General features: G+C 42.2%; 2 protein-coding genes across 3 annotated transcripts in view; one reads left to right on the top strand and one right to left on the bottom strand.

The window, feature by feature from the left end:
• Positions 1-12,684, top strand: part of LOC149314512 (dnaJ homolog subfamily C member 24-like) — an 80,197-nt gene extending 67,513 nt beyond the window's left edge. The window contains exon 7 of the mRNA XM_089521304.1: positions 9,851-12,684. The gene's annotated coding sequence lies outside the window, so the exon portion shown is untranslated. The remainder of the gene's footprint in view (positions 1-9,850) is intronic.
• Positions 1-14,507, bottom strand: part of LOC149314511 (mitochondrial inner membrane protease subunit 1-like) — a 58,767-nt gene that overhangs the window by 1,304 nt on the left and 42,956 nt on the right. For both annotated transcript variants that reach the window (XM_089521302.1, XM_089521301.1), the window contains exon 5: positions 655-765. In XM_089521302.1, coding sequence (XP_089377428.1) covers positions 655-765 — 111 coding nt within the window. The remainder of the gene's footprint in view (positions 1-654; positions 766-14,507) is intronic.

The following is a 14,507-nucleotide window of genomic DNA, read 5'->3' as shown; positions in this document are numbered from 1 at the left end:
GAAACATAGGAGTTTATCGCATTCAAGAATAAACCGTTTTACTGCTGCCGTTTTAAACCCTAATTCGTGATGCAGCCAGGTATTATCACATGAAAAATGCCGGCAATGCCACTGCCTGGTTGCATCCCACCTAAAACTAGGCTAGAATCCGCCCTCAGCTGGCCAATTTGCAAAGTTGGGGAGCTTTGCGACTTTGCAAATTGGTCACCTGCGGACAGATTTTAGCTGGGTTTTAGGCAAGATGTAGTCGGAAGGTGGCATTGGTGGCAAAGTGCATGTGGTAGAACCCGGCTGCATCCCGGAAAAGGATTCAAACCGAACAAGATAAGTCGTGTGTTTTTTTACTATGCGATAAACTCCATAGTATCACAAAGGAATTAAATTTATATTTTCTGGTCACATCTTGATACACACTGGATACAAGACTTGGATTCAACACACTATACACTATAAGGAAATTCTTACTTTTTGCTTCAGTTAGCCAATGTTGTATATATCTTTAAACACAGTAGGGACTTGAAATCATGTTCTCTTGTAACATTTTAACACCCCAGTGTTCATCACCAGGTAATGAACGTGTCTGATGGTGGTAGTTTAGGGCTCCAAGACTATAGAAACTGTTAAATTAACACATTTTAGATTGCAGGAGAATACCTTAAAGCAAATGCGTCCTCTTATCAATCCATATGGAACAGGACCATAACACCTGGAATCTGTAGAATTTCTGAGATTATCACCTTCTAACCAAACATGTCCTTTAGGTACCTGGGAGATATCAAAATTAAATAACATGTAGTTGACAGAAAATACAGATATTTCCGACTAATACAGTGTCATTTTATCTTTCAACATGCAGACACACTGAATGAATAATTTTACACTTCTCTAGACAGAGGTAGATAGCACATGGGGGCAGGGAGAAATCCAAGTATCTATTCTTTCACGTGCTCCAAAAACACTAGTTTGCAACACAAAAAAATCCTCCAAATGAAGATGGAAGAGGTTAGGCCAATGTGACAGGGTCATTAATTTAATAGACTTCAAAAGAGGTCATTAGGATGTTGACTGAAAATCTGCCCTGCTGTCGCAGTAACAGCATGAACAGGGCAGCCACACACTCATCAACATCCTGGGGCCAGCACTAAGGCTAGACCTGTTAGTAGGCTTGTGATGAACCAAATGGTAATTGATTGTGACATCAATTACGAATAATCTCATCATTTTATCAGAGAGGGCTTGTCAAAGTTCTAATTAAGATCACAGTTCATTCTATGTGCAGGCAGGATCCACAACACATAATATTGCAATAATGACCATTACAAACCGGCAAGTCTCTCCTTATAATTTGAAAATTAATGATGGTGACCTTATCATATGACAGAAACCTTTTACTGTCTATATGGACTGTGCATGAGCTATATTACATGCCATAGGTTCAGCCCCAAACTAGCTCTATAATATCTCAAGACAGAATAACATAACTGCTGTGTTAACTAGAAAATATATGACTTGTTTGCCAAATACAAGAAAGAACTCAAAATTTGCAAAATATAAAACTTTTGAAATGCATATGAACAAAATAGGAGCAGTTAAATGTTTTACAGTTGGAATGAGATCTTAGCAGACAGCGAATAAAAATGACACACAGAAAGTTCACTTATATGTGAGTGATACCCACTTAATATTGTTGGACTTACTTCCAAATAAATATAGTGGAAGTGGGCAACCTTTGGCCATACTCATGTTTGTTTGAAACTTCCATCAATATAGCCAATAATGAAGCGTCATCATCATCATCATTATTATGCTTTATTTATATAGCGCTGTAGATTTACACAGCACTGTACATACAAACAATAAAATAGATAAAGTAAACCTGCCCATGGCATACAATCTAAGCATGATGGGTGTGGTCCAACAGCTTATCGACAGTCACACATTTCTTAGCACTTACATATGATCTCTCTCTCATCCTCTCATCTTAACCTTTCTTGGGTTGTGGATGGCTCAGAGTATGAAAGGTATGGACCCCCTCTCCAGAAAAATACAGTTAAGGAAATCAAAGAACAAAAATAGCTTTTCTCAAAACTAATTCATAGAAACCTCCCTGCCAATCCTGCCCATGGGCCTCAGATGCCACAGTAAATGAATGTTGCACCTTTTGGAGAACTGCTGTTTGTCAGAGTTCACAATAATGAACAATATCATCTGATTTTGGATGCTATACAGGGTTGGACCTGGTTAGTATTTGGATGGAAGACGCCCCCTCCCCCTTCGAATGCCAGGCTGGGAAAGAATCCTGCCTAAAAATTGGGAAAGGTACTGCCAGTCAGAGTTAGCCCTATTGGGCTGTATGGGGCAACAATCCGACTTGATACAAGAGCACTTCCTATGACATCCTACGGCCAAACGAAACAGTGATAGTTCTGTTTAATTCCCATGAAGGAAAAATGGGGTAGATGAAATGCTAAAGCAAGAGATTAAAATATATTTTTGAAAATGGAGGAAGGGGGGACTCATGTTATTTGAGAAGAATTACTAAAATAACTTTTACTTTGCACACAACACTTTTAGACTAGGGTACCCCTGGGGCCATATGGGACCTCCACGTCTGTTTTGCAGCAGCAGTTTCTGAGATTCAAAGCGGCTTACACATTTAGAAGATTACAATTAAAAACATACAAAAAGATGTAATTAAAAACACAAAGACACATTAAAAGTGAACTAAACTAAGAATTGTATTAAAAGCAGACTCTAAAAGATTTTAAACAATAAACAATACAATTTAAAACAAAGCACTTGCAGCCCATCCTCAAATCTGAAAGCCTGCCTGAATTGTTTTTTTTTAATGGCCTGCCAATGGAAGAACAGCAAGGAGGAGGCCATTGTAGCCTCCCTAGAAGCTAGAATGGCACCCTCCTTGCTGTTCTTCCATTGACAGGCCATTTGTTTGTTTGTTTTTAAATTACTTCTAGGGAAGGAATTCCAAAATGTAGGGGTTGCCACTGAGAAGGCCCTCTCTCATGTTCCCCTGAGTTGTACCTATAAAGGTGGCAGGCCTGAGAGAAGGGCCTCTCTTGCAGATCTCAGGGTCCAGCCAGGAGAGATGCAGACTGTCAGCCTGGACCCAAACTGTATAGGGCTACATAGATCAAAACTGGCACTTTGAATGGTGTGCAAAACAAACTGGCAGCCAATAGGGCTGTTGTAACAAGTGAGTTGTATCAGACATACCCTGGGAATCCTTGCCGAACTTAACATTTTGAATGCTCATTTTTCAAAATCAGAAATGGACTGGGTTTTGACTGTCTTTTTAGCCACAAGAGGTCATTTAGACCTCCCCATATTCCCCACTAGGTAAACTGCCCAATTTTTTTTTTTAAATGGGCATGGCATGTATACCCCCAACCACCACACATGCACAATCATTCAGAAATTAGTGGAACTTAAAAACTTTTTATCCCTCCCAACAATTTAATGTTTTAAGCAAAGATTTTTCCATTCCAGGTGTATAATATTAAATTTCAGATGCTAAAGCATCTTAATGAAATTTGAAAGTTACAGCCAGCAGTAAGTTACCAAACTATTATGAAAACATTGGCTTATGAAAGACAAAGAAAATATTTTATTGGCCCTGCCAACCTCACCACACCGCCACTTCACCACACCCTAAAATATCAGCATGTCCTATGCACAAGATTTAGAAATTTATGATTTCAGTTTTAGACATCTGGCAAAATAAAAACTATATTGTTTTAGGCTCCTTGGTGATCTAACTTTAAGTCACTTTAAATGTTTTCTAATAGTCTAAAAAGTTTCATACAGAAAATCTACATTCTGCTCATTCAAAGGTATCAGCTAAATCAGTCAGAATGTTGTCTTAGCACAGTGTCATAGTTTTAAAGAGGCAGTTGAAAGCACTGTAGTCATGGGGAATAACAGCCCTCAAATCTGTGGCTATTTTATCCTTGTAAGAGTTCACTGGTTAGACCACTCTAAGACCCACTGTAGGCAAAATGAGAAAGTAATGAGTAGAGGAGAAGGGCAAGGAAGCAGAGCAGATTAACAACATTGTTGTAGGAGAGGTGTGTCCCTGCCCACCTCCCTCACAAAATCGAAAATTTCAATAAAGCCTAGAAAGCAAATTGCATACCTAAGGGAAGCTAGCATAGAAAGTGAAGCAATGTGCACCCTTGATAACAATTGCACTGCTTCCTTTTGCACTTTACAGTTAGAAGCAGATCAGCTTTTTGCTACTTTGTGTCAAAGGTAATTATTAATTAACAGTGTTCTATACAGAAGTCGAAGCTTCAGCTATTACAACTTTAAAATTGTCACTGAAGTCTAGGCAGTTGCTTTTATCGCTGTCTTGCACAGTACTCTAGACAGCAATAGCAATAACAAGTACATTTCTATACCATTTATCAGTGCACTTAAGCACACCCTAAGCGGTTTAAATCTTTTTTCTCCGAAGGAGGTACCAGCTTTCTTTATAATAAAGACAAAACAAAATGCTTCATGTCACAGAGGATCAGTTTCTACCACAGTTAAACATATTTACTATTCAAGACACAAACCACAATCTCACACACACACACACATACTGTCTTATGAAGGACAGGTTGCTTACCTGTAACTGTAGTTCTTCGAGTGGTCATCTGCGAATCCACACAAATGGGTTATTCTGTGCCTGCGCAGCATTTCTGGATCCTACTGGAATCACTAGGGACGACTTTTTGGCGGTAGCTCCGCCCAACCTCTATATAGGTAGGAGGTCTTCCCGCCCTTTCTCAGTTCCAAAAATGGTCTGCCATAAGAGCAAACAAGGAAGAGAGAAGGACACGACAGAGGGGAATATGGGGGGGATTTGTGTGGATGACCATTCGAAGAACTACAGTTACAGGTAAGCAACCTGTCCTTCTTGTGGTTTATGTGAAGCACACAAATGGGTTAGACTGGCAAGCTTCTCCCATTGTGGAGGAGGGAGTGTCCTGGCAATAAACAATAATTAAACCAGAAACAGCATGAGTGTCATGATTTGACAAGTGCCAACTAACCTTAATGAAGTCCGGAAAGGAGAACAGCTCTGCCAAAGACTGCTTCATGTCAGTGTCTGGTATCAAGTCTGTAGTGCTTGATAAAGGTCAGAGGTTGTGACCACACCGCAGCCTTGCAAATGTCCTCCAAGGAAATTCCAGAGAGGAAGGCTGAAGATGAAGCTACCGCCCTGGTGGAATGGGCTTGAATTCGAGCAGCAGGAGTCTTCCCAAAAATCTCGTAAGAGAGAAGGATTGTGGAAGTCACCCATTTGGAGAAATGTTGAGGTGTGAGTGGAAGTCCCATGTTGGGGTTGGAGTAGCAGACGAAAAGTCTGGTGGAATGAGAGGACGCAGTCCGGTTGAGGTAGAAATCTAGCGCCTGTCTGACATAGAGGGAGTGGAGTCTGCGCTCGGTGTCGGTGGTCGGGTTTGGGGCTAGCTTTGGGAGAACAACGTCCTGATTGAGATGGAAGGTGGACATCACCTTTGGATGGAAGGAAATGTCCGGATGGAGGACAACCTTGTCCTTAAAAATTTCAAGTATGGAGAGTCCGTACGGAGGACGCAAAGTTCACTGGCACGGCGTGCCGAGGTGATGGCTATCAAGAAGTCTGTCTTCCAAGTGAGAAGCCTGAGGTCACAGGAAGCCAGAGATTCAAAGGGTGAGGTAACGAGTGCTGCCAGAACAAGGTGCAGGTCCAAGAGGGAGTAGGGATTACTGCTGGTGGTTTGAGGTTGGTAAGGCCTTTGAGGAATTTCTTCATGAGTGGGTCGGTGAAGAAGGAGGGACGGCCTGAAAATTGGAAGTGGGCACAAATGGCCTGAGGTAGCATTTCAAGGACAAAATGGAGAGTCCAGATGCTGAGAGCTGATGGAGGAAGTCCAAGGCAATAGAGACATTAACCTCCAAGGAGGTGAGTCCCTTTGAAGTCAGGAAAGCCAAAAATTTTGCCCATTTAGAGGCGTAGGAGCGCTAAGTGAAGGGCCTCCGAGAAGCCAAGATAATTTCTCAGACCGGTACCGAGAGGTCAGTCAAGGCTGGATCCTCCAAGCCACGAGGGGGAGAGTGTCGACGTCCAGGTGTCGAACCTGAGCGTTGTGAAAGGTCAGGAGGTCCAGACGGAGTGGCAAGGGCCAAAATCAGATCTGTCAATGCATAGCTTTGCTACCACTCTGGTGATGAGAGGGAATGGAGGGAAGGCATAGAACTTTTTGCCGGACCACTGGAAGAGGAAGGCGTCCCCTCGGGACCGAGGTGAAGGGAGCCTGGAACAGAAGTGGTTGCATTGAGTGTTGAGATGAGAGGCAAAAAGGTCGACGTTCGGCGTTCCCCACAGAGAGAAGAGGTGGTGGGCGACCTGAGGGTTCAGTTGCCACTTGTGACAGGAGTCTGGAGTCCTGCTCAGTTAGTCTGCAAGCTCGTTGTTTTCTCCAGGGAGATGTATGGCTTGCAGAGTGATCCGTTTCCGGATGCACCAGTTCCAGATTTGAAGAGTTAGGTCCAGGAGGGTGACCGATCTGGTACCGCCCTGCTTGCTGATGTAATACATCACAGTGGTATTGTCCGTGAGGAGGACAACCTGGTCCTGCAGGAAGGGCTCGAAGGCCTTCAAGACTTTTTTGACTGCCAACATCTCGAGCACATTGATATGGAGTTGGTGTTCTTTGGGACACCATCTCCCGTGGACAGAGAAATTCTCTGAATGGGCTCCCCGGCCTGTGTTTGAGGCATCGGTGGTCAGTGAGGTTTGTGGCTGTGGAGGCACAAAGGGGATGCCCACCAAAACGTTGTGTGCATTGAGCCACCAGCGGAGAGAGCGGGTGACGGACCTCGAGAGGAGGCCAAGACTGGAAGGGACTCATGAAGAGGCAGCGTGACAAATGTCATGGATGCCATATGGCCCAGGGCGACCTGAGCTGTTCAGGCAGTCATGCACCGGGGGAAAAGGCAGTGAAGAATTGCAGACCTGAGGTTGAGAAACCTGTCATGAGGCAGGTAGGCTCTGCAGGTCGTGGAGTCCAAGATGGCTCCTATGAAGTGCACCCTTTGAGTGGGACAGAGGGAGGACTTTTCCATGTTGATCCTGAGTCCCAAAAGACAAAGGAGGGAAAGTGCCATCTGAAGATGGGAGATAAGCATCTGCTGGGACGGGGCCACAAACAACCAATCGTCAAGGTAAGGGAAGATGATGTTCTATTGATGGAGATATGTGGCCACGACCGCCATGCACTTTGTGAAAACTCTCAGAGCGGTGGACAGTCCAAAGGGCAGTACATGGTACCGAAAGAAGTTGACCAAAGAGGCGAGAAGGTCCTAATGGTCTTTCCGGATGCTGCTATGGATATAAGCATCCCGGAGATCCAAGGTCACGAACCAATCTGACTCCTGCAGGAGAGGCAAAATGGAGGCCAAGGTTACCATACGGAAATGTCTGTAGGCAATAAAGGAGTTGAGAAAATGCAAGTCCAAGATGGGCCACCAGTGGCCTTTGAAACAATGAAGTATCTGGAGAAAAGATAGTGTCGGGTCCGGGATGGGGGGACAGGCTCAATGGCCCCTTTTTGAAGCAAGGAGTACACTTCGTCGAGAAGGGTTTCTGGGGATGTGTGTGAGAATGATCCCTCTTGGGGGTGAGGATTGAAGCTTCAGGGCATAACCCCAACAGATGATGGAAAGCACCCAGGAGTTGGATGTCATAGAGGCCCAAGCGTGGTGGAAGTGAGCCAAACGATCCTCAAAGGGAGTTGATGGGACAGAGTGCGCTGGGGGATCTCAGAAGCGGTGCTTGCCTTGATCTGAGTCCTTTTTTTGGAAGGGTTGTTTGTACTTTTGTTTTGGTTGGCATTTTCCCTGCTGTTGTTGAGGGGGGAAATTCTGTTGCTGGTAGTCCGTAGACTGGTTGACTCTACCTTGGTTGGTGGGGTAGGGAGGCCTTTGCCATCCCGAGCGGCGTTGAGAAAAAGAAGTACAAGAGGTAGAGGAAGAAGGCATACCGTATTTGCGGGGTGTGTTTTTCATCTTATTCTTGAAGTCAAGCTTCTCATCAGTATCTTTGTGAAAGAGTCCCGTTACGTTGAAGGGGAGCTCTTCAATGGCCTGTTTGGCTTGAGGCGTGAGGTCGGCAGCAGTAGCCTTGGCAGGGACCTTCGGAGGAGACAAAGGGATAGTGCCCTCAGCTGCAATAGCCTTGGCAGGGACCCCTGGAGCCACAGATGGGAGCTTGCCTTTAGCAGCCGAAGCCTTGGCAAAGGCTCTGGAGGTGGAAGGAGGCTTCAGGATTTGTGCGTAGAGCATGGACCTGAGCCACATCTCTCTGTTCTTCCTGGCCTGTGGAGTAAAGGCCATGCAGTGAGAGCAAGAGGCAGAAAAGTGACCCTCTCCGAGGCAAAGGAAGCACAAAGAGTGTCCGTCTTGAGCCGGGATGTTAGTCCCACATTCAGGGCACTTTTTAAAAGAGTGTGCTTGAAAAAGGGCCAGAGGGCAAAATAATTGTCAGGCGTCCGAGTTGTTGCTGTTAACCAGAGTCCAAACCAAGTCCAAATCACAATCCAAAGAGTAGTCAGAGACAAGCAAAGTTAGCAATGCAGTAAACGAAAGCGAAAGCTAAGGAAGGAGCGATTCCTGAGCGAGGTTCCTAAGCTGCTCACACGGTGGACAAAAGGAACTGAAAAAGGGCAGGAAGACCTCCTGCCTATATAGAGGGTGGGCGGAGCTACCACCAAAAAGTCTTCCCTAGTGATTCCAGTAGGATCCGGAAATGCTGCGCCAGCGCAGAATAACCCATTTGTGTGCTTCTCAGAGACCACGAAGAAGAACTCATATAACCCGTCCTTTGGAGTTGACAATTTATTAATCACTACAAGCAGGCCTTTATAGTCATTTCCTGTTCTGTGTTAATATCTATTACCTTTACAGTGGCAGAAGCATACCTTCCTATCCTGCTCTAGTAAAGGTTAGACGGTCTTGGCCTGGAGGATGAAGCGACTCAGTAAGCCCCAGGGTGCAGAGTAACATATTATAATTGCCATAACCAAAAGAAAGATTCAGAAGATTTAGGTCTTAGGCCTTCCCCTCATCTTGGGACTAAAAAAGAGCATACTAAAAATCTGTCACCAAGGCGGGATACATACCGCCATTTAGTACGTATAGAATACGTACTAGGGTTAGGAAGGGGCGGTGCTTCCGCACCCCCCTAACCCTAGTACGTATCCTATACGTACAAGATGGCGGCGCCCCTTCCACATGGGCGCCGCCATCTTTGCGTATCGGACGCTGAGCGTCCGTACGCGTCGCGCCGCTTGTGACGTAGTGAGCGCGCCCCTGGCGCCTCGCTACGTCGCAAACGCGACGGTAAAAGAAGCTCCATTTTGGAGCTTCTTTTTCGGTCCGCGCGGGAGTCGGGCCGTCTGAAGGTTCCGGCTCCCCCGCGGACCTACTGGCGGCGGCGGTCTGTACCCCGCCCATGAAAGCAATTGCAAATTGTTTTGGTTGAAATTTTAAGTATTTTGTATCTTGACTTTGTTTTATGGAAAAAGAGATACAGGGTATAAATGATTTAATATACATCTGCAGAACCCAACAGGAGAACAACTGCTGTAGATTTTTCAATCTGTCATTTAAATATAAAACCAAGTTTTCATATTCCCAAAATATCTGTTTATTCTGAAATAGTCCACTGCTCTTTGCTTTTAAAAATGTGACCAACACATTAAAACATATGAAGATTACAGGTATTCTAACTGCCTCAAAGGATACTGAAGTATTGAATTGTGAGGGATTCTTATTTTGCTCCTGTTACCTTACATTTCAGAGGTTTCCTGCTTGAACTATGATAAGAACCTGTCTTGCCGCTTGCTGCTAGACAAAAGATGAAGTCAAGAAGTTTCTCATCTATTCCCAGTGTGGTCGAAGTGCTTCCTGCAGTGGTAGAAGGAGCTAATGTAATTGCTTCACTGCCTGCAGGTATTCACCTTACAAAAGAGGCTTTTGTGAATAAATCACAGGTGTTACCTTTCTTGATTAAAGTGAAATACGATAAAAGAGTTCAGAGTATCAAATAACAAATGTACTAGGGACTAATAAAATCTATATGTTAGTTGCGCTACACCTAATTAACGAAATAAATGTAAGAACTAAAATGTAACTACTAAAAAAAGGTTTTCTTGTATGTTCCAGGTCATATGAAAACAGATGCTTTATTTTACTCTTAATATTGCTTTATGACATCTCCAGAACAAACAATATGTAATTTTGCAAACATTCAGCAAGTAACTTTCATTACAACAGCTGCTATTTGCTTTGTTCTTCAAAAGGCGTAGGGCTGGATCCAGTTAGTTTAGTTGCCCTTTAAGACTTGCTCAGATATTTGTCTGAACGCAAGTAGCACTAAAAGTGGTAGTGGGCATGTGTGTTCATACAAAAGCCCATTCTCAACGCCCAAGCATCCAGAAGTAAGATAGCCTTTCATGGGTTGAGGACTTTGCAACTGTCCAGGTGAACATGATTACAAAATTCCTGCAAGTAGAAACTGAACTTTATTAGGGTTCCTGGTCATAGTGCATTGTAATGACATTCAGCCAAACACAGATGCAAGGCCCTCTTCAGAATTTCATGTGAAGGTCTAACTGACTTACAGGTGTTGGAGGATCCTGGGGAACAAGGCTTGTGTGCCACCTATATCCCCATTCTCAGTTTTAGCTCCATGTGCAAGTTCAACAGGGCTTTATCTAAGATTTAAAGCAATAGGACAAATTAGTTATGAACTAAGTGCAACTAACAGTCTTCTCCATATATTATTTTTTACAATATACAGTGCACCCATCTTTTCAATACATACTTTTTAATGTACCTGTTCATATTTTATTTTGTACTGTGAAATAATTCAGCAAATTAAGATAGGCCAAAGAAGTAGCTCTCATCTACCACACAAAATGATATACAGGCCAGAATCCAAATTGTACATTCTCTATTATGGTTAATAATGTTCCCATTCATCTTGTTAAGGAAGCACATAGCCCTGACTTTATTTTTTATTCTACTTTGTCCTTTGCTCTCCAGATTCAGGCTGTAGCTAAGTCATGCCAATTTTTTCTTTATAATATTGTGAAAATCAGACCTTTTTTGTCAGCTTCTTCTGCTAAGACCTTAGTTCATGCCCTGGTTATCTCCTGCCTTGACTACTACATTCTTCTTCTGATGGGGCTCTCATTGTCCCAACTTAGTTTTCTGGTTTCCATTCAACATTATCTTTTTGGCTCGCCACTTTGATCATGTTACCCCACTTCTGGCATCTCTTCCCTGGCTACTTATTCCTTTTAGGATTTGGTACAAATGTCTCCTCTTAACATTTAAAACTTTACACAACCTACCCCCCCCCCCCCACATGCCCTTATCTGTCGGCTCTTATTTTATCTTATCATTCTGTTTGAGATCTACGGTTCAGGAGCTCGGGGTTTCCTACCCAGCCAAGGGTTTCGTCTTCCTTGGCTCGGGTTTGTCCTTTTTCATTTGCTGCACTGTACTCCTTGAACCGTCTTCCTAAACATCTGCAGACTATCTCTTCTCTAGTTAGCTTTAAATCCGAATTAAAGACTTTCTTGTTCTCTGAAGTATTTGGAACTTAATTTTAATATTGTTGTATAATTTAGATTTGATTAATGTATTATCTTTTTTACAGTTTTGTATTTTAATTGTATAATTTGTTTAATTACTGTATAATTTATACTTTGTGATTTTTAGACTGTACGCCATTGGCAGGTTTTAATGTTGAATTGATGATGTCTGTAAAATGCCATGTAAATTTATGGCATTATATAAATAAATACTACTAATAATAATTGTTAATTCCCCTGCGGTGCTCTCTCTTCTCTGTTGCAGCACCCTGTACTCCCCCAAAACCTGGTCTGGCCCCAAGCTAGCAAATGGTTCTAGAACAACATTGGTTCTAGACCTTAATGTAGTGTGTGGAGTATTAAACCACAAAACAAATCCCAACATAATTCAAACCTATTGTCTCTTCATCTGAAAAACTGTATGTAGAATAGTTTCAGGCTGCAAAGCCCTAAAATGACACAGGCTGGATTTACTTTGACCTGAAATACTTAGGATTGTGCTGTTACAATGAGAGGGCAAAATCTGTACCACTTCAGTGCAGTGTTTCCTAAACTAAGAACTAAAGGGCTTGAGACATATGGATTTTTTTCTTTTCATACTTACTTTTTTACATTCCATTATGCATTAAAAAATCAAACACTATTCAAATACTATTGTATTTTTTATTCCGCCTGTCTGTTAAAGTACACAACAGGTTATTATACATTTGATTTACTAATCAAAAGTACACCGTTTTTTGCTTATTAACTTTTTTTTTGTAACCCCCAGCTCTCTCTGGCTTACACCTTTCATTGAGAATAAGAAAGGATGTACATTCCCCCCCCCCCTCCTCAAACCCAATAAAAATGGAAGAACACCTCATCTCATTGAGTTCGCTTCAGGTTGGACATCTATTTCACTTCAAGTTGTGAAGAACTTACCAAACAGGTTTTTGAGTTGGGGAGGGAAGGGAGAGAGCCACTACTAGTGACCCCTTTCAGTTTATTTTACTAACACTGCCATAAATCAGATAAGCATGTTGACAGATTATAGTGACAGCCTGGTTAGCATTGGTCCAGAATCAGGATGGAACAGTGGGGTTTGATCCAGAGGAAAGTCAGCGTGCAGGAAAAGTCAATTACAGACCAGGGTCTAAGTTGAGAATGCCAACTGAAAGGATGCAGGTAGAAGCAGCAAGAAGTCAGACACAAAGAGAAAGTGCCTGACTGAGAGGCTTACGTAAAGAACCAGTAAGCAGGCAGCTGCCTACATTAAGACAATGGAGCAGAAAAGGCAGGACCAGAATGTAGGTCTTATGCAGACACAGAACATATTGCACTTGTCCTGAAAAGATGTATAGTTTATTCAGATGAAAACTGTTATCTCAGCATCTCAGTGGAATCTGTCATTTTTGTTTGATCTGGTGGAGCTAATAAAGCTACCTGTTTACACCAGGATATTTGGACAATGTCTCTGTGGCTTCTACTGACTTAGTCTACACCCATTGCTATAATACTGAGCATTGCTTGGGACAATCAGTAACTATTATTAATAAGTGTTCCATTTCAGTTGCTCTGGAGGAAAACTCCTATCTCTTAAGTGCTGAAACATTTCTTACATCACACATAAGTCTCAGTTGCCCTTGAGAGAGCACACCTCTCCCAATGAGCTACTAAGCATACTACTCTGTGTGAATGGGGAAAAAGAATAATTCATTTCATGCTCTCAAATTTAATTTCATGTAAGATACATATCCCATATATTAAGTGAAATCATCCCAAATATCCTCTCCAGATTTGGACAAAATCTGACCAGTGGTTTACATGTTTTGCCATAGTAAATATCTATTCATATCTATAAGTACTAATGGCAGGACATCTGTACTGCTGCAAGTAACAAATGCCAGCAAAAGGCGTTTTCACAGATTTTCAGATATAAGATACTTAATCTTTAGGCTATGTTAGCTTTAGAGATAGCCACAGGATGAAGGGAATATGTCATCTCCTCAATGAACTCCACTTTAGCACAAAGTAAACATTTCCCCCCACATCAGCTGTAGCTAGGGCATTAACCGTGCGTGGTAATTGATTATCAGTAGAGTGTTGCTGAGAAATGGAGTTGTATCTCAGCTTTTTATCACTATGACTTGCAAAGAGCAGGATCCTTATTTACAGGCTCTGTCTGCATTAAGTGACATTGCTAGACCCTTCTTCTATTCAAGTGATACACAGGCTTAGCATATCAGTGCCTTATGATATTTAAACTGGTTTATTACAACTTTCCTGCTGCCTTTTTCAGTTGATAAATAGTAACTGCACCAGCTGGACATATGGTAAACAGAATGTAATGTACACATTATTAAATCAGATGCAGATACAGCAACACTATATTTGTAGTTTGATATATAATTCTACACTTGAATTGTGACTAATGTACCTAATGTTCAAAAATGTTCTAATCTTTTTTTTTTTTTTTTTTGGCAAAAACTTTTTGTAAATCAACCCTCCTTAAGTGTAGATTAAGACTTAATCTGATTAAATTAGGTCAGTAATGCTTAAAACATTGTAATCTTAGCCTCAGCATCTCTCAGCTCCTAAACAGTGCCCCTCCATTCAATCCTACAGATTGTTGAAAACATAAAATAAAGTTTAAACTCTTATAAATAGTATTTTCAAAAGTGAACTATCCCATTTTTGTTGAAAAAGAGCAGTAAGGAGACAGAATAAGACTTTAAACCTAACCTGAAGAGTAATTCCATATCAGACAGCCTCAAACATGAATCCAAGATATTCTACTGCTTTAATGATGACAAACAATTATGGCATTGTTGGGTGGGTGGGAGGTGAAAGCAAAATACTAAAACAACTAGGGCCCAA

This window comes from Sceloporus occidentalis, unplaced genomic scaffold (genome assembly GCF_023333645.1).
Source record: "Sceloporus occidentalis isolate IW3139 unplaced genomic scaffold, rSceOcc1.0.p SCAF_4, whole genome shotgun sequence".
Lineage (NCBI taxonomy): Eukaryota > Metazoa > Chordata > Lepidosauria > Squamata > Phrynosomatidae > Sceloporus > Sceloporus occidentalis.
The sequence above is the reverse complement of the archived record's forward strand: the minus strand, read 5'-3'. Positions and strand labels throughout refer to the sequence as shown.